This window comes from Mastomys coucha, unplaced genomic scaffold (assembly GCF_008632895.1).
Source record: "Mastomys coucha isolate ucsf_1 unplaced genomic scaffold, UCSF_Mcou_1 pScaffold16, whole genome shotgun sequence".
In the NCBI taxonomy this organism is placed as follows: Eukaryota; Metazoa; Chordata; class Mammalia; order Rodentia; family Muridae; genus Mastomys; species Mastomys coucha.
The window spans coordinates 38,534,825-38,555,267 of record NW_022196898.1 but is presented as its reverse complement, the minus strand read 5'-3'; the positions used below and the strand labels follow the sequence as shown (position 1 = coordinate 38,555,267).

Below are 20,443 nucleotides of genomic sequence, written 5' to 3'. Positions count from 1 at the left end.
GAGTGCTGGTAGACTACAAATGCTAAAACCCACAAACCTAGACATTTAACCAAAGCGGGCTCTGCCTTTATCTTGGTCCTACACTGTGCTCTGTGAATGTGGGCCAGGTCCGCCCTGGGATGCCACTCACCTTGGAAAGGTCCACCAGCGTGTTGGCTTGGTCACTCAGCTTCCTTTGTTCCATCTTGACACCCCTCAGTCTGTGGGGAAGAGTTGGAACAGGCAGTTCAAGTTCACGCTACAGCGTCAGCCCTTCATCATACCTGAGCTTGGAACTTAGCATCAGGGCCGTGAACACAGGGGTAGCTGGCAGAATTAGACTTGTCAGGAGCCCAAGAAAGCAAACTCTTACCTCCATGCACGCTTCCCTCATCACAGTGCCCTGGCTAGTCTCAAGTCACTCTCCTGCTCCCCTGCCTTTGTTTGGGATGGTCCCTCTCCTCCAATGTCTGCTCCCCTGCCTTTGTTTGGGATGGTCCTTCTCCTCCAGTGTCTGCTCCCTGACTGTCCAGGTTCCTCAAACCTTTGAGTCAAAGCAACAGTGTTTCCTTTGTTTCTCTGCCCTATTTATTTATTTGCTTATGTATTTATTTGGGGATGGGCAGGGTCTCACCTGACCTCAATCTGAATTTGTAGCCCAGGATGGCTTTCAACTCACAGAGATGCTCTTGCTTCAGCCTCTTGCGTTTGAGGATTACAATTATGAACCACCATACCCAGCTCTGTACTATACTTAAAAAATCGCATTCCTCTATCACAAAAGGAACTAGTGATAGTATGTATGTGTGTGTGTACATGCACATGTGTGAAGGCATGTGGGTCTGTATGCATGTGTTTGTTTCTATGAACATGTATATGTGTGTATGCAGGTATATATGTGTCTGTATCTTTAAATATGTGTTTCTGTGTATGTCTCTGTGTGTGTTTGTCTTTGCATCTGTGTGTGTGTGTGTCTGTGTGTGCATGTGCCTGTGCATGAGTCTGTGTCTCTTTTTGTGACCATATGTGTTCATGCATGTGTGTGTGTGTATTCATGTACGCTTGTGCATGTGTCTGTGTCTGTGTGTAATTGTGTGTATGTGTGTCTTTCTGTGTGTGTATCCATGTATGTCTCTGCCTCTGTATGTGTGTCCATGTGTCCTGTACATATGTGTATACATATTCTGTGTGTGTGTCCATGTGTGTCCGTGCATATGTGTGTGCATGTGCATCTGGTAGCATGAATGCCTTTAGGTCCTTGCTCTGATCTCTACTTCCCATGGCAGCCTGCCCACTGCCTCACAGTGAGTCAAAGGCTAGCCTGGACTGGGTGCTTTTCGAGTAGAGCTGAGTAAATTTCTCCTATGTCTCCCTGGTTTGAGAAGCCGCAGTGGAGCTGTGGCATCCTGTGTTCAGTTTGACCAAACGGTACACTGCTCTGGATCTCTGATACTCACTGGTGGATAGCTTGGAGGAACTTCCTCTGGTGTTTCCTGACTTTGGCATGGTCAATCTTCTTTAGTAGCTTTGTGTGTTTATAGATTAGCCATGTTTCCCGGAGGACGTTGGCAGCAGCATTCTTGATCTGAGGAAAAGGTAACAAGCGGCTGTCAGGTTCATTCCTAGGTTCACACAATATGTTTTTTCTTGCATGTGTGGCTACCATTTACAGCCTGAGAAGATGGATCTTCAGAGACATACTTTCTTAATCAAGATCAGGAAACTCTTAGAAAAGATGATTAAAACACATTGTTTATTAATCTTGTATCTGAGGCCTAGACTGGAGCTTAGAGCAAAGAGGCATTTTTCCTCCTTCTTAATGGTTTCATTGCTGCCTCTCAGCTGCCGTTGCTGATGCTATATTTAGGCAGGCTGCTTAGCAAGTCCTTGAAGTCTGGGGTACAGTTTGGATCAATAAATACATGCCATCAATGCCCTCCTAATCAGGGTACCATACTTTACTTGAGAGTAGCAGGCTTCCTAGCAAGTGGAGATTTTAAAAGGTGTTTTTGAGACAACATCCTTCTCACAAACTGCAATGGCAGGTCCCAACAAGGCCACTGCTCCTTCCCTAACTGGCCAAAGATTATGCGTTGCTATTTCACATGTAAATGTAATTGGCACAAAACTGAAATCATCTCAGTGGTGTCTGAAAATCAGGGAGGATGCTTAGGTGCGACAGCACAGCTGCCTCCTTCCCGGGGCTGGCTTCCCCAGGCACTGTAGTCACACAGCTCCATATACAACTCTGTCATCTGTTGACATGGAAACCACTGATATCATCCAGCTCATGACTGAGCTGAGACGTATCAATGGCATCCAGATGGCAGGGGACAAAGTTTTAATCCAAACACAGACATCTTCAGCAATTACTAGCAAGAACAAGAGAAAACACTCCTTACTAAGCACAAGCTAAATGTATTTCTGATTACCGGTCTCCATTTCTGTCAGCTATGCACACTGGCACAGGACCACAGGCCCGGGGCATGGAAGTGAGGAGACCAGCCTAGAAGAGAGCAGGTGACTTGCCAGATAGGATTTTAATAAAATGAGAGACTACAGACCAGCTTCTGAGACTGACACCAACAGATGGGGCGTTGCTAACATGCTGAGGCATGTGGGAAGGCCTCGGAAACATTGCTTCACAGGCTGATAACTTGTATGTATGTCAAAATCTATTACTAAAGCTGGGCTGTATTCTTCATTGGCATCGATGTGATGTTTTAAAAGAACATCTAAGTCTTTTCAAAAATGTCTAAGTGACATAAATATTATTTTTTCGTTGTTGCTCAGGAAAAAAAATCTACTGTGAAATGGTTTTAAATGGTTACATTGGCCACTCTGCCACTTTCTTGTTTGACGGGGAGCAGGTGGATAGTAAGACGAGGCTGGAGGTAGCCAGTGTCTGGCTACCAAGGCAAGGCAAACAGATGATGGGCTCTGGGCCTTGGATCTGGTTGGCTAAATAGGTGGTGGGGAAGGGAGAGCTTTCTCTCAGCAGAGAAGATGCTGCTGTTGTCCCTTAAAGGGGTGGGCAATTTGGTATAGGATCTCTTCAGTTTCTGCAGATGCTCGGCCTCCAAGGAAAGCCTTAAAGACAAGTAGGAAGGGAAAAAGTCCGTCCAAGTTGTTTCAAGGATGGATAGGGCCCTAGTTATTCAGTCTCTTCTTAGGTATGTGGATAGTGCCACAGAAGAGCAAAACTGACAAACCTTTGACAATGAATGGTCTCTGTGTCTTGCTAACAAACATTTGAAATGAGAAAGCCTATAGACTGCATGCATCATTAAGCAGTTTAGAAGCAAATGTTTAATTGTCTATAACATGAAGGGAAGACATTTTAGGCTAACATACATACACACATACACACACACTCACACACACACACACACACATATACAAACACACACCTACTCTCACATATGTATGGACACATACTATACACACATGCTCAGGCACACACACACATGCACACACACATACATGCTCAGACACACACATGTGCACACACTCAGGCACAAACATTCAGGTACACATGCTTAGGCATGCACACATGCATATACACACATATACTCCCATGCACATACACACAGATACATACATGGACACATATTCAGGCACACACAAGTATACATATGCATGTGTGCATGGTCAGGTACACACATACATGCACACACATGCTTGGGTACACATACAAACATACACATATGAATATGCTTGGGCTTACACACAGACATACACATTTGTGAGGCATTGCTGATGTGTGGAGGGAACAGATGGTTTTTAGCAAGGATCCCCCATCCAGGTCTGGCTGACATCCTCGTAAACTATCATGTAGGGCTAACACCACCTTGGTTTTACATAACCTCAAACCATCAGCTTGCCAATGGTAAACAGTCAGTATGGATCTGAGTACTATATAAATTTTAAAGTATCAGACAGATATTGGTTATTTTTATCCCCACTTAAAATAGAAGAAAACAGTTTCAGAGATGGGATGAAAGACCAGACTCATACAGAGAGATAATGGCTAAGTCTAAGCAAGAGTCAGGTCCAAGAGATACAAACAATTCCCACATGGTCTGAAGGAAGACAGGACTGGATCACATCTGAATTCAAACAGAACCATTTCCTCTTTCCCAGAATCAAGGAGTTGAGAAGGACATTGGTTTGGTTTTTGTCTGTCTGTCTTTCTTTCTTTCTTTTTTTTTTTTTTTTAGGTATCTGGCTCTCATTCAGCAACATGACAGAACAGACTTCAAGTCTTGCCTTCAACTCCAGCCTTAATGAAAGATCCTGAAGTCATGGTTTGGCCAGGTGGCAGAGAAGAATCACATCAGCTTTATGGGTTTGAGAGGGAGGCCCCTGAGCATTTGGGAAAGTAATGGTAATGGCAAGCCATTGCACTGACTGAAATTAATTGCTAGCAAATGGCCTGGCACAAAGCTAAGTAGATGGATATCTGCAACAGAAAAAGCAATAGACTTTTAACTGCACTTGGCTCTCCTGAGTCTCCCTCCATCTCACCTGGCGCCTGACTCTGAGCATGGTTGAGAATACAGCACCATTTCAGCCCCTCTTGGGCAGCTCAGCCTCCACAGTATGAGACACCCTTCCCTGATAAAGGTTTAGGTACCTTCTGAGCTCTCGTGATGAACAAAGGTACCACACCTAAAAGATGTTCCCAGGATGCAGTGTGGGGAGGCTCAGGGCTTGAGAGGGAAGCAGCGAACTGGCAAGGACTATTCAAGGTTGCCTATGATTGGTTGGGTTGAGGTGCCACTGAAGATGGCTGGGTGGGATCTTTTATGTGTGAATGGTTAGCTCTCCAGACACATAAGCACACAGGCTGATTGTGTTCACTGAGTCTATAAACTCTCTAGTGCCCACATTGCTCTTTTCACTCTGATTAAGTTTTATATGCTATATACCATATACTATATACCATGTGTCATGTACTATATACTATATACCATATATTTTATATCATATACTATATACCACATGCCATATACCAGATGCCAGATACCAGATACCATATACCATGTACCATGTACCATATACCATATACCATATACCATACACCATATACTATATACCATATGTCATGTACTATATACTATATACCATATGCCATATATTTTATACCATATACTGTATACCACATGCCATATACCAGATACCAGATGACAGATGCAAGATACCATATACCATATACCATATACCGTATACCATATACTATATACTATATACTATGGGACTGTTTTGTTTTGAGACAGAGTCTTGCCACACAATCATGGAAGTCCTGGAACTTGCTATGCAAACTAGGTTGACCTCAAACTCACAGAGATCCACCTGCCTCTGCCTTCTGAGTGCTGGGATTAAACAAGCACACTACCTTTCTTGGCTAGGCAGGACAGACTCTGCACATTAGGGAACTAGGGAAGAAACATGTCTGATGAAAATCTCCCAAATAACTATGAGTTAACTTCTGTGCCAGGCTTTGCAGAGCACTAATGTCTGCATTATCTTGTGTGTTAACCTCCAGATAAATGTGGTAAGTGGGTGGGTTGCTCGCTCCACTGTGGATCTATGGCTGAGCTCTCTGAGACTCACTTTCTCTATTCACTTGAAGGAGAGTTAACAAATATTAACGAGTCCCTGTGATGAGCCGGACACTGTTCTAGAAAGGGAGAGGATAAAGGTCAACAAATCAATAGCGTTCTTTTTAAAAACAAAAAGCTAGGTCTCACTCAGTAGACCAACCTTCAACTCACTATTAGCCCAGACTGACTTCAAACTCAAAATCCTTGGGATTACAGTGCACGCAACCACTCCTGGTGAACTGACAGCATTGTCACTGTCATGGAATCTATAATCTTTGGGTGAGGACATATGCAGTTAAAAACCATAATATCAGATACTAAGTGCTTCAAAAAGAATTAAAGCAGACCAAGGGCTAGGGTCTTGCAAGTGTCATTCATCTTGGAGACAGGCTTCTGTGTTGGTTAGATGAGAGCACAGGTAGAATGCTCAGCATAGAGCCTGCTCATGGTGTGTTTCAAGGCACAGTTACATTAGTGTTGCTTTAAAAATATATATATATATATTTCTCATGACATTTATCTGTTTACTGTGGGGTGGTATATGCATCCCAGTGTATGGGTAGAGGTTAGAGGACAACTTTCAAGAGTCAATTCTTTTCTTTTACTATGTGGGTCCCCGAGATCACACTTAGGTCAATAGGCTTGGTGGGAAGAGCATATTCCCACTGAGTCATCTCGTAGACCTACTGTCCCGTTATTGATAGCACTTTTCCAATATGTGTCAGCTTCTTCTCATGACCCTAGCTAGCCCCCGAGAGAAGAAAATAAGCAAGAGGACACATGTCTATTCTCTGCATTCTTGACCGCAGCATCCCATGTTACAGGCTGCTCTGGCCACCTCTCTGCCAAGGGAGCAGTGAGTGTCCTTCTTGGTTGGAGGGGGCAAAGGAGGAGCCCAGAGCAGCCTGGCAGCCATGAGTTACCATCTCATAGGTGGACTCAGACTAGCAGAGATGAGGACCATATCCATAGGTGAGGACCATCACAGTGGGAGACTGCAAGGCAGCCTGTCTCCAGAGCTTGATTGAAGGTGTCCATTATAAACAGCATTGCTCCCTTCCCTCCTGACAGCCACTCTTCCTCCAGTGATGACTTTCTGAGACTCTCTCTCTCATGACCCTGCTTTGCCTCCTCTCTTCTTTCCTCCATCATAATCCACAGTCACTGCCTCACCTGGAAGGGGCTTCATCAACATTTTTGTCAGGACTTTGGAATGGGGAGAGAAGCAGAGAGGAGATTTATTCTGTGGTTCGGTATTGGAGTTTGAGCTCTACCCATAGCAACTTGGTGATGAATGGCAGGTTACTCACAGTGCTATTAATGTGACATTAGGTTATGAGAGTCAAGCTGGCTCTTTCATCTCTCAGGCCTGGGACCTTAACCACCATGCAAAGCTCAAGGATAGTGGCTCTCCTTGGGTATTGGCTTGAGTGCTGCTGCTTCCTGTGGACAAACCAGATGCTCCACAGGCACAAACTAGCTGCACATGTTGGGGATCCACTCCCTCCCCATCTCTGGCCCTGAGTATTCATATCTGGTTTGGACCAGCTCATCCCCAGGATCTTTCCTGCTCCAGCACCCTGCGTTTCTATTGTTGCGGGGGGAGGTGGGGGACATTGTGCCCAGTCTCTCTGGGTCACAGCCTTTGTGGAAATGTCATTTGCAATCCTCTTCTGGGAGAATTAGCATTTCTAGTAGTGGCATGCTTGACTACCTAATGAAATGCTTCTTCTGGGGACCTACTCATGAGCCATGCCAGCCATGGGCCATCCACCTAGAGGTCCTTAGCCAGCCTTCCATGTCTGCATAACGGCCACTGCCATTATGTCCCCTATAAAACACCCCTGCTAAGAGTAAGTCTTTGAATAAGCCTGCTGGAACCATTTTTCCCCAAGCCTTTGACATTTTCTCAGAGTTCAGGTTTTATTTAGGATTTTTCAATAGGTTCTAGGGCTGCCTGAGGGTTTTTTTTTTTTTTTTTTTTTTTTTTTTTTTTTTTTTTTTTTGAGTGTGTTAGTGATAAGTTCAGGGTGAAATCAGCTCTAAGGGGATGAAAGATGAAGCAAAGTGCAGGGTGATTGGGAAGACCAAGAGCGGATGCAAGATAATTAGGTCTTATGGCAAGAAAAACCAGGAAGAGAGTGCTTTAGGGATGGGGTAAGGGGAGCCTTGGAGAGATCATCACGGGTAAACAGCTAAGTGAGGGACGGGGCCCTGAGAGATGCAAGGAATAGACTAGCCTGAACTGGCACTGTCTTTGGGCCTGGACAGTGAAGGGACAGTGACATCTGTACGCAGCCCTGGAGAGTCAGGAGCCGGAAGTAGTTCAGGGCTGCTGGGTTTGGCTTTATGCAATGATTTCCCGGGAAATGTAGTTTGATGAGATCATAGGGTCAAGGAACCTTTCTGCAAGGAGAGGGAGGGCCACCTCAGCCAGCAGCACAGACTTATCAAATTGATTGGAGAGCCTACCACAGGTCTGAGTGGGGAGTCGGTGGGATACGTGGGTCATCTCCCGGTGTTGCTATGTGTCACTTCCTTAGACATTATTGAGTAGTCCAGGGCTGGCAATAAGTTATAATTATAGATTAACAGTGGCAGTGACTGTGAAGTCAGTGTGGGAAGCTGTGATCCCACTAAGTACAGAAGTGACATTGCCACCAAGGTTGACAAGTTATTCAGGTGAAAGGAGATATGCCACGGACGGGGTTTGGGAAAGTCAGAAGTTAGTCCATCTTCCATGCTACCAGGCTTCTCCATTCTCCACGAGTAAACACATGCCAACGGATGGGTGCTACCTGGAAGGGCTGGGTGGAAGCTAGATAGGCCGATGAATCAACATCAGAATGACTCCCATTTGTATGATTCACAGTTCATGTTTTCTTTCTGCTTAGATATTCAAGGGATTAATAACGTATATGCTTGTAAGGAGCTGCTTTTATGGGGGAAGCCACTAACCGTCCACTACCGAATGGCAACAGACCACAGCAGCTCCTTCCACACTGGACCTTGCTCTGAGAATTCACTGGAGTCTTGGGAACAGACCTGAGCCTTACATCTCTTTGACCTGTGAGTCATTCTAAGTGGACACACAGGCTGTTTGGAAAGGGCAAAGGTTAGGTCAGGGACCCTCTAGGCTCCTCCAGTGGTCAGAGGTTTGGGCCAGCTTCAGTTCAGACAAGGATACCCAGGAGGACCTTTAAAACATCTCTGTCATGCCAGCTTTCCATCTCCCTCTGTGAGAATCATCCCTTCTGTGTTTATTTCTCTGAGAAAAAGATATAAGATATTACAGGGGCATTTCAGCAGATTTGAGTGTTCTGAGAAAAGTGAGATGTTATTGAATTAAGTAGGCACCTCGCACTCACGGACGAGCAATAAATATCTGAGGATTTGATTTTCAGCCCTATTCCTCCAAAAGTAAGTGGCCTCGAAGAGGATTTTAGTGAATTATTTTTGAAAGATTGAAATTAGCAACCACAACCTCATCTCCTTCTACAATTATAGTGCAGGGGAAAAAATGTGCCTATTTTCCTGGCCCATGAGAGAGCCGGCTTTCCTGGGTTTTATTTTCCTCTAGTGTCTGATTTACTGGGTGAAAAAGGGATAGGACAAAGGAATAGAAAGAAAATACAAAGTATACTCTTGGCTTTAAAAAGCTACCCGAGCAAACAGGGAATGTTACTGTTTCTGTTCTTGGCAAACAGCCTCAGAGATCTAGGAGACAAAAACCCCTCTCCCCTTGCCTGTGGGGTTTCAAAGCAGTGAGCTGAGTTGACTCGGGATGACACTCGCGTTTTAGACCACCCATACCCCAGCCTTCCCCTCGGTGCTGAGCCTGGCTGTGGCACGCTTGGAGAAGAGGCTGAGGATGTCTTCGTAGCATTTGGTATGGTTGCTGCAGGGTGACAGTGTCACATACTGTCATTCTGGAGCTCCATGTTTTCTTTTTTCTGGCTGGTGGCTCTGGGCCACGATGCTCCTTGTGGTCTGTATGCCAATGATGTGTCAAGATTTGCTTGTACAGGTTCCCTTTTCATATCTGTGGCAGCTCTTTAAAGAAACCCCCAATCAAAGACCCAACAATCAAACGCCATAAATAATTCTGCTGAGGAGCTGAGAGGCCTTGGCAACAGCATACTCTGTGCTGGCTTCCCCGAGGGCCCGCCTGCTCCTTCCCGCTCTCTTTTTGTTCTGTCGTCCCGCCTGTCTCTATTTCTAACACATTTTTTATGGCTTTGAAACGTTAATCACAGAAGAGTTTCTCTAGTACTCAAATGCCCAACTAAGACTGTGGGGTTGCTGGTAGATTCATGTCACCTTGAAGCGATTCCCTGGGGATCAACTCCTGTGTAGCGCCCAGGGTCCTGGTTCTTCTGCCTCTAGAGAAGAGCAGCCGCCCACAAGGTCGTACACCTGACCTTCCTTCAGGCTTCCATTCGTTTCAAGCGTCTTGCTTGAAATGTGTCCCTAAAGAAATAGCTCCTACCTAGTTTGTTGGGTTTATTGTTGTCCTGGAAGCCTTGTTCTTTTCTGTTCTAAAGGAGCCTTATTAATTCCTGCTTGCTTTTTTATTTTGTTTCTAAGACAGGGGTTGCTAGATGGCCCAGGCTGGCTTCATACTTGTGGCAATCCTCCTGCCTTCGCCTTTTGCATTCTGGGATCACTGTGCCTGGCTTAAATGAGCTTCCTTTTCTCTGACAATTCAGCAGGGTGATCTGAACAGCAGCTAATCACCCCATCCCTGCACTTTCCAGTTTATCCTCTTCCTAAGCTGAGCTCATAAGGATGCGAGTGAGAGCCATTATCCAGACAGCCCAAAAGGGGAAAACGGATGATGACATTTTGATGAGCGACAATACTCAGGAATGTAGGCTCTACTGGAAAAATCTCTTTAAATGACTTTTTAAAGGGATTGGATTTAGGTACATCTCCAGTATAATTGTAAGGCTCTCTGCTGGCCTTAATGAGAATTGTGAAAATATCTGAGCATAGTCAAAAATACTATGTGGTTGACTTCACGGTTGTGACCAACTTTGTGGTTGACTTGACCCCATCAGGCAGGGAGTTAGGACAGCTTCTATCATTGTGTGCTATTGATCTAATTATCAGGAAAATTATTTGGTTGCTCAAAGCATGTGGTGACTTAATGGTGGGCTCACCTGGTTTGCTGGGATTTGTGCACTGAGTAGGGGTTGTGTGCCTGAGCTGGGGCGCTCCTAACCTCAAAAGAGCATTGCTAAGCCATACCCACTGTCTGACCAGCTCCCACTTCAGCTGTGGACCTGCATGAAGGCATGGGCATGAGGCGGCTTACCCGTTTGGTGAGCTGAGTGTCCATCATGAAGTTGTGCACATGCTTCTCTGCTTTGGTGAGTTCGAGCTTTCGGGCAACCACAGCTACCACAAGGGCAGTACAGCCTGCACCCTGCCAGAGGATGTCAGAGGGTCCCAGGAGAGAAAACACACAGTTAGGAGGTAAAACATAAGACTTAGTGCGCCCCAGGCTCAATGTTGGCATTCCAACATTATACGATTGGGAATCGTATAAGACTTGGAGTCTCTGATTAGTCAAAACGTGCCATAAAGCCTGTCAAAACCTGCTTGTACTCTGATAGCCTCACCAAAGACCCGGTCTCTGCAATGCTTCTTGCCTTGTGACCCTGGCTGACCTGTGGGAGTTGATTCTTCAAGTCCTCAGTGCTATGTGGCTAGAATGAGCCTTCGGGGAAGGGGGAGTAAACCCTTGGGCAATCAGGCCCCTTGCCGTGTGGCAGGTGACAGACAGTCCAGCACATGGGGGCCCTGTCTGCTCTGTCTCATTCATCCCAAGCTCACATCCACAGGCCTGGGGGGTGGGGGTGGGGCCCTTGTACAGACTGCAGTGTGTAGGCCACACCTGGCGTTTGAGAGAGTCCTGGGAATAGCCAAATGCAGAGCCAATGCCTTTTCCCCAAAGATGAATGTAGCCTCCCAGAGGGAATACATGAATGGGCACTGACTACAGCGCCTGCCCCATGTGTGGGTCTTTCTTCTTGAGGTTCTAGGCTGTGACTCAGCACAGGGATCAGCTTTCAGAAGGAGCCTCATGTGCATTTTAAAGGGGACAACACTTCTGCCTACGGCCAGGATTTAACTGACCCAGCAGAACACTCTCACCCTTTCCAGAACGATGTTCTCAGGCTGCTCAGGTAACTCCCATCTCCCAACTCCCACAGGAGAACGCAGAGAGGAGGAGCAAAAAAGCAGCCTGCCTGAGCTGAGCCACAGAATAGCGAGACTGCCTTTCTGTCCCAGTCCTTTAGCTATCCACCCTACTGTCGGAGCAAGGAGCACAAGGTCCCTATGTTTAGAAACACTCTCCTCAGTGCTGCTTGGTGGCCTGCAAGTCCTGAGGGAGGGAGACAGAATCCCTTCACCTGGTTCTCTGGTGGCCCATGGAAGCCATCTCTGGCTTCTCCCCACAGACCAGGGGCTCTCTCTCTCTGAGCATGGTGCCATCCTGACCACCTCCTATGGAGAGAGGTAGACGACTTAGGAATTCCAGCAGTGAGGCCCCATGCCTCAAAGCCAAGCATGGAGCCCAGACTAGCAGTTTGAGATGCCGGGATGAAGGAAGCTACCAGCAATACTTTTGGCTTCATAGGTTTTATACTATGTGTGAGAAATGAGGAGAACATTTCTCAGAGATGTTACAATCTATAGCCAACTTGGGACAAATGTATTTCACACCTGCTCCTCTTCCCTCTGATGAAGGCCATCCTGTGTGAGATACAGGTGTGAAAAGTGGCACTGCCTTCTCCTAGCTTTCCACATGTATCCCATTAACACAGCGAAGTGATGCTCTGCCCATTCAGCCACCTAATCCAAGCACAGAGCCCAGTCTGTGAACTTTTCTTTTCTGGCCTCATTTCTCCTGTCCATTTGGGGATAGCTGCATTTTCTTGGCATTTGGGACTTGCTGGAGACTTGGTGCCCAATTTTTAGAGGATATGGGCAATTGGACAGCTCAGTCTATAGCTGTAATCAATTTAGCCAGTCTGTCAAAAGCAAAAATAGCTTAAAAGAAACTGTCCTGGAGGGAGGATACCTCCCCCCAGCAAAGCCAGCACCATCTATCTCCTTTGTATGGAACATCCAAAAAGAAGGATGTGTCCTAGCATTAAAAATGGAACATCAGAGGGAGAGGGTTCTCCCCAGGCTCTCCTGGGTCCAGAAATAATTCTACTTAAATCACCCTGGAAAGCCAGGGTGTGACATCTGAAAAGCAAGTCCCCCTTTTGCTATATGGATCTTGGGAACATCATCAAAACAATTGGTCATGCCCCAATTGCTGGGGTCTAGACAGCAGCCCTGCACCTCCAGCCCTGGCCCAGAGCCTAGCTGGCCGACTATATGACTACAGTGGACTGCAATGGGAAGGGCAGTGCTTAACTAAGGAAATGCTCATCTTACATGAGAAAGATACTTTGGTTGGGGGGCACAGTATGGAGGCAAGAAAGTAGACTAAATCCCAGAGCCTTGTTGCTGTTCAACCTAAAAATATAAACATTCCCTCATAGATACTCCTCCAAGGATGCTACCTTCTTCATACCATTCCCACTTCAGTGGATATGCATAATCTTAATGAGAAATTTAGTAAATTTAATTATCTGTGTGCGTGTGTATGTATACAGGTGCAAATGTGGAGGTCAGAGAAGAACAGAGAGGAAGCCAGTTCTCTCCTCATACCTATGGGTCCTGAGGATTGAACTCAGGGTATCAGGCTTGGCAGTATGCCTTTAGCCTTGCCAGCCTGCCTTCTTTGCTTTCTTTTAGATAATTCATTGACTGGATGTAAGTAGGGAGATCACAGACGAAGATGCCAGAGTTATTAATGTGTATTAAGAGGCAACTTTGTAAATGTGGTATCAAGCATCAACAACCCCCAGAAAACGGTGTGAGGAGTTTATACCCCAGGCTGCTGGTCCTCTCCAGGATGACTGAGAAGGTGGGAGAGGGATGGGGTGGGGGAGATGGAGAATGAGACAGAAACAACTTGGCCATATTCTAATCAGCACTAATCAGGAAAGAGAAGGAGAAAGCCAGGGATAAGAAAAAACAAACAAACAAATCCAAAAAACAAACAAAACAAGACAAAAGAACCCCAACCAACCAAATAACAGTGCACGTGAGAAGGAAGAATGAAGAGCCAGGACCCAAGGTGAATGATCAGTCTGAGGTCTTTAGAGGACACCCAGGAAGTGCCATGAGGCTCCCTTCCCAATGGCCAGCCTGTCTATCCTGATGGGTTTGGTGTTCGCCACTCTGTGTTCCCTTGGAAATGTCTTGCTTCCAAGAGTGACCCCAGGGCTGTATTAGCCACCTGGGCGTGTTAGTGAGATTCAGCTGTTCTGCAGCTCGTTCTAATACACGAACTCTCGGGAACCAGCTCCAGGGCAGCGTGTGAGTTCATGCTGTCCTGGTGTGGAAGCTCCGTGGTGGTGGCCGGTGGACAGAGGGGGACAGAGGGGCATTGAGGAGAGGGTGGGATGGGATAGGGAAGATGGCAGCTGCTGGAGTGACTTCTGTGGGGTTGGAATGGGGAGCCAATCTGGGACTCGGCCTCTTGACTTCAGATGCTAAGACCTGACTCCCCTGACATTGATGGGAATCCTCCAGTTCATTCCCCTCAAGTCCTCTTCGCACAGAGTGGGGCAGGACCTGCCTCCAACAAGCTCAGACTGCCCAAGGGACACAGGTAAGCAGAGGATACAGACTGACCAGAGAAGGGGTGTCTAGAGGGGTCAACATGTCTAAGTCATCAGCGGGTTTGGGCTCAAATCTGGACCCCAGCTGGGCGGTGGTGGCGCAAGCCTTTAATCCCAGCACTTGGGAGGCAGAGGCAGGTGGATCTCTGAGCTCGAGGCCAGCCTGGTCTACAGAGTGAGTTCCAGGACAGCCAAGGCTACACAGAGAAACCCTGTCTCGAAAAAACAAAAAAAAAACAAAAACAAAAAACAAACAAAAATCTGGACCCCAACCACTCCACACCGGGCCTCCCAGTTCCTGTTTCCAAGAAAGATGTCCAGCTGGAAAATCTTAGATGTTGGAAAAACAAGTATCCCAAGGGAAAAAAGTATGAAGTGCTCTTAACTAAAGAAGCATAAAAGGAGACAAGACATAAATGAACGTGACAGAGGGAAGAGGGCAGCCAGGAACAGTTACGGTCGACTCAGGGCCGCAATAGATTCTGTGGGACAGCCAAAAATACCATCAGCAGCTTTGAAACCAAGGCGTTTAAGGAGAGCTGCATGGAGCAGGACACTAAGCAGATGTCTTCCTGAGATCATCTGTGCCGCTTGCCCCCAATGTCACTCGGTTTGTGTCACCTCTTCTTCATCAGCTCAAGAGACATCTCTCTTGAGACACTGCTGGGGAAAGCTCACTGTTCCACTACAAGGCCTGTTTGTCTGCAACCCGCACGAGGGTGGCAGAGTGCATCCAGAGCTGGGACTTAGAGCCACTGACATGAAGTTACCACCAGAAAGTCTCTGGGAGCCCCGAGGCTCTCCCAGACATCCACAGAAGCTAAGCCAAAAGCTTCGTTTTCCTTCTGGGTGGTGAATAGTAACTACATTGTAAAGTATCCTGGAAAATTCTTCATGGGAAGGTAATGGAGCTCAAGGTAGATTTGTGTTAATGAGTGAACTCTCAAGTGCTCCAGGCCTAAGCCAACAATGTCAAGTTGTCCAGACAGCTATATGCCCTGCCTAATGGTGGATAATTATGCAGTTGCTGGATTGCCAAAGGAAAACAATGATTAAGGCCATTTGCAGCAGGCACACAAAATCCTTCCTTTCCCTTCCTGTGCAGCCCTTGCCTTGGCCTCGGTGGTGTCCATGGTAACCAAACAGGAAGCCCTACCTTTAGTCAAGGCCTTTGGAATAATAATCAGGAGATATACATCATGGTGGGGGGTGGTGGCCTTAGCAATGTGAGCCCCTAGAAAGGAATGACTCAGCTGGAGAGTCGTGTTGAATAGGAAAAAGAAAAAAAAAAAAGAAAAAGAAGCCACCAGGCTTCCAGAATGAGTGGCATTTAATATGGGTGAAGACATTGACAATGAACAAAGGGACCATTCGTGCTGGAGCCTTTGTGGGGAAAGGCTTATATTCCTGGAGCCAGGCTTTCTGCAAGGGCTCCCAGGAAAAGCCTGTGTTGGAATTTTAATGCAGGAGGGCAGTGTGGGGTCTTGCCTGCTTGCTCTTCCCACTTGAATCTCACCACAAACCACAAGCAACACCGTGGGCCCAGGCAGCCAGAGAGTGCTGGGGGAGGCCAAGGCAGACCACCGCCTACGGAGAAGCAGTGTCTCAGGCCAGGGGCCTCCTGTCCTTTTACCGATGCTTTAGAGCCGAAGGCAGGAGATGTGAAACAGGGGAGCCAGGGAAACAGTGGGCCCAGGCAGCTTCTTGGATGGGGCACAGCTCCATGCTGAGAGGGAGAATGGCTGGTATTTAAAAATAACAGAGGCTCTTGTGCCTCTTGGCAGCAAGGCTCCTAGTACCCAGCCTGAGAACTAGGGTGGGGCCGAAGCTCACTCCAGGAGTCTCAGAAGGAAAGCTACAGCCTTCAGGTGGCATTTAACTCCTTTCTGGTAGGAAGATTCTGCCTGGTTTCCTGGTGACTGTCGGCGTGGTGCCAGACAGACTCCTACTGAACGATGGGAGGTGTTTGTTCTAAAGCCTTACACTTACCATGATTTATCCCAGCCTGGCACTATGCCTCTGTCACTACCGGCTGTTTCAAGGCTGCTTGCTCACATGGGCCAGTTCTGCTTGGGTGTTGGAAAGAACAGAAGGCTGTGGTCAGCCAGCCTCCACCCTGGGGTCTCCTCTGCTCCTAGGAGCCGTCGGGCTCCTGTCTCCCTTCCCTTGATGGAGGTCAGCTGGAACCTTTCCTTCTGCAGACACAGGTCACTGCCTCACAGGAAGGCTGTCCTGATTCCTGGGAGCAGTGAGAATGGGGCCCTAAAAGTGGTGGTGGGGCTTCACAGCAAGTAGGTGGGGTGCAGAGCAAGACAGCACTGAGAGGTCTTAGGGTCAACCCATGGAGACCTAGAACCAGGTTTCAAACATCCTATCCATGCTGTCACCCCATTATCAGCTTCAATGTCCACCCTACTCCCCACCCTGCCAAGCTGTGTGCCCCTCTCTTTGGGGATTTTTCTCTTCTAAGAAGAGGGTCTCCCTAGGCTGAAAGAAGGAAGTCTGGCATCAATTTTAAGACTCCACGTAGTGGACACTCCCTATCCTACCCCTAAAGCATCCCCCAATCCCAATTGCTTCAAAAGTGGGGCTAGCCCAAATACAATTCTCACTGTTTACCCAAAATGTTCACATCAGTTATTTCTTGGGGCCCACAAGCCAATGAGGAGGCCAGTCAGGTGTCTAGCTATACTTTTCCCAGAGATTGTAGGCTCCACTGGTGACATCTGAGTGACTGGCCCAGGGGCCACAGTGAGGGGCTAGTGAAAAGTCTGGCCCTGTGTCTAACTTGCCTCCCACATGCCACACACAGCCCAGTGAAAGGCAGGAACATGTGTGTCCTAGAGCCCCCATGGAGCCTGAGGCATTTGGCTGAGGGTGGGAAAAAGTAGACCTTGGTGCTGGGTGCCTAGAGACCTGTTGGTCTTATCAGATGCCCATGCTGGAAAGCATTTGTCACTCAGAGCCAGGGATCCAATGTGCAAGTATGGAAGACAAAGCCTGGGAAAACCAAGAGTTGGCTCAGAGCCGTGTGGACAAACCAGAATTCAAGCCAGCAGCCAAGCCCATTCAGGACCCAGGGCCCTTCAGGCTGGCTCAGTGTTCTACTTCTAAGCTCCAGCTAAACCTGACTAGAACTGGTACCAAGGTCTATGGAATCCAGGACACAGAAAGGAGCATGGCAGATTATAAGCCTTATGTTCCCTGGTGATGAGCAGAGGGTCAGAGCGGCAGCCAACTCCAACTCACTTGGGAATGGGCTTTGGAAATTAGATTTCCACAGCTCACACTTGCCTCTTGACTTGCAGGGGAGAGGCATGAGTGCCTAGTGACCAGCACCCCTCCCCCTCCCCAAGAAGGCCCCTCTGTGCTCTTGCATGGCCCCTGAGGGCAGGGCCATGGGCTGAGGTGGTACTCACCATGATGCCGGTGAGAAGACAGACACCTTTCCCACAGTATGTGTGGGGCACCATGTCCCCATAGCCAATGGAAAGGAACGTGATGGAGATGAGCCACATGGCACCCAGAAAGTTACTAGTTACGTCCTGCTGGTCATGGTACCTGCCGAGGGAAGACAGGAGTTAGTCTGTGAAACCCCTATTCCTGGGAGCAGAGGCTGTGGAAGACAGTCTAGGGTGGGGTAGGGTGAAGTACTGAGGAAGACACAGCGGTGACAGTGAGACAGCTCTCTTTAGGCTCCCGAAGGTGCTGATCAGACTCCATCCAGGTCTGCCTGCCTGCAGCCACTCAGTCTCAAAGGCAAAAATGTTTTGTCACGATCTGCAATGTGTTGTAGACTTCCTCTTACTGTTGGTAGGACAGCTTCAGCTGAGATCATGCATGAATAATATTCTAATTTTCCTTCTAAATTGACCCTCTATATGATTAAACTGAAACCACAGGCTCCTGGACAGGAGTTCTCCCCCAACCCCTCTCTCTTGTGCACTCTCTCTCTCTCTTTCTTTCTCTCTCCATCTCCCCCCCCACTCACACACACACACACACACACACACAAACACACACAAACACTGAACACAATGACTTTAAGACAGTGATGGGTCCCAAGACTGGTATCTCCTGTGTGTGTAGAGGGAAGCCACTGTGGCTTGGTTCTCTCTTCAAGCTAACTCCACAGGCAGGGGGCTCTGTCATGTTCACAAAGGCTCAGCCTCCTTCTGACCCAGACAAATATTTGTGGCAAGACACAGCTAGAAATGTCATGTCATTTCCTCTGCCTGGGAGCCATTTCATCTGCATTTCCTTCCTTTCTTTTCCTTGGGAGAACTTGGCCCTGGGGCTCTGCTCAGAGGATATACAGACATTTGCAGAGGGCTCTGAAGGACAGACACTGGCAGGTGCCTCCTTTTTTCTGGAACGGATCTCACTATGTAGCTCTGACTGGCCTGGAATTTGTTATGGAGATCAGGCTGATCACACATTCACAGAGATCCTCCTGCCTCTGCCTCCTTGAGTGCTGGAATCAAAGGCAAGAACTGCCACACTCAGCTTGAAGGTGTCTGCTGTTGTTCAAATGTATTCCCTCCTCAAAAGCAGACGTCCCCAAGATGATGGGAGATGGCCATTTAGAGATGAAGTCTCATGAATGAACTGGGAACATTATATTATATTACTTATTTATGTTTCCTTTTTTTTTTTTAAAGACAGAATCTTATGCACTATGTAGTTCAGGTTAGCCTTGAACTTCTGACTTTCTCCATCTCACAGGTGACGGGATTACTGTGCCCCTTCACCTGACTTCAAAGAGTTTTTGTGTATCAGTCTGCTAGCTTTGCTCTTGTGCCTTCTAGATATGAGGACATAGCTTCCTTCCCACTGGAGGATGTCAACCAGGTGCCTTCCCAGACACTAAACTTATTGGCCTTTCGATAATGCCTCGATAAAAGGCATCTTAGTCTCCAAAACCAGGGGAACCAGCCTTTTCATCTTCGTAAGTCGCCCAGTCTGTGGTGCTCTGTGACAGTAGCACTGTGAACTGAGGTGGGAGCAAGGCTGCGGTTCTCCAGGCAGGCTTTGGAGCTCAAACTCAGCATGCAGGGGAGTGGGGGATGGCAAGAAAGGAAGGCCCCCTCTCAAGGGGTCATTTTACTGGACCAGCACGAGTGGCACACAGTACAATCCTACTGATAAACAGTGGGGAACAGAGCCAGGGGCAGGGAGATCAAGCCAGCCTGTTTGAGTAGAGGGGGCAGCTCTCTGGGAGTGTTGTAACCAAGGAGACTGACACTTGTTAACTAACATACACAGCATACAGATTTCAGGGGCTGGTAAAGGCTGAGCCCTAGCTATACTGAGCTGCAATCTCCATGCACGGAGACTGGTACCCCATGAGTGATCACCCAGCACTGCTTCCTCATCCCCATCTTCCCAGTGAGATGTGCAGGGGTATCTGCAAGCACAAGCGTATCTGGAGATGCCCCTGAAGGAAGCAGAAAAGCTGCTAGTCACAGAGAGGCATCTAGTTGAGGAACACCAAGGCAGTACAAAGGATTACATCTGCTGAGCACCTGCTGTATGGCGCCGCTCTGAAAATAAACACTAGTTCTTACAGCACCCTTTCAAATCCTGACAGGTAAGCAGCTAGAAGCACAGAGACGCTGAGCCCATGACTTCTGCTGCTCCACCGGACAACAGAGAAACGGAAGTGCCTGGCACATGACCCAGAGAGAAAATGTCCATGGAAGGCGGCCACCTGGGCTTCTGCAGTAGACACATGGCTTGGGAGACCAGTGCTCAGAAGAGGCTGGAGGGTCGGTGCTTGTATTTGGCATTTGGAGGCAATTCTGGGCTCCCTGGTAGAGGAAACGTGAGCAGGATGCTTGAAGATGAGGCACAGCAGCAAGGAAGCCAAGACTGCAGAGTGCGGAACTGGGAACAAGATGGCCGCCACTGCCTACTGCCCTCAAGGCCAGTTCCAAATGAAGAGGTGGCAGTGTCTTTCATTGCTGCCTGTATAGGGGTCTGGGAACCTAGAACTTCTGGGGACAGTTAAAGATAGTTTTAATCGCCTGTTTTAAAACAGGCTCTCGGGCTGGTGAGATGGCTCAGTGGGGAAGAGCACCGACTGCTCTTCGGAAGGTCATGAGTTCA

At 47.7% G+C, this 20,443-nt stretch overlaps 1 protein-coding gene across 2 annotated transcripts in view; it reads right to left on the bottom strand.

Annotated features, from left to right (window-relative positions):
* The window catches only part of Kcnn3 (potassium calcium-activated channel subfamily N member 3), a 154,970-nt gene that overhangs the window by 9,041 nt on the left and 125,486 nt on the right, over window positions 1–20,443 (bottom strand). For both annotated transcript variants that reach the window (XM_031374530.1, XM_031374531.1), the window contains 4 exons: window positions 17,755–17,896; window positions 10,903–11,013; window positions 1,437–1,564; window positions 131–200 (listed from right to left, as the gene is read on the bottom strand). In XM_031374530.1, the coding sequence (XP_031230390.1) occupies window positions 131–200; window positions 1,437–1,564; window positions 10,903–11,013; window positions 17,755–17,896 (451 nt within the window). The remainder of the gene's footprint in view (window positions 1–130; window positions 201–1,436; window positions 1,565–10,902; window positions 11,014–17,754; window positions 17,897–20,443) is intronic.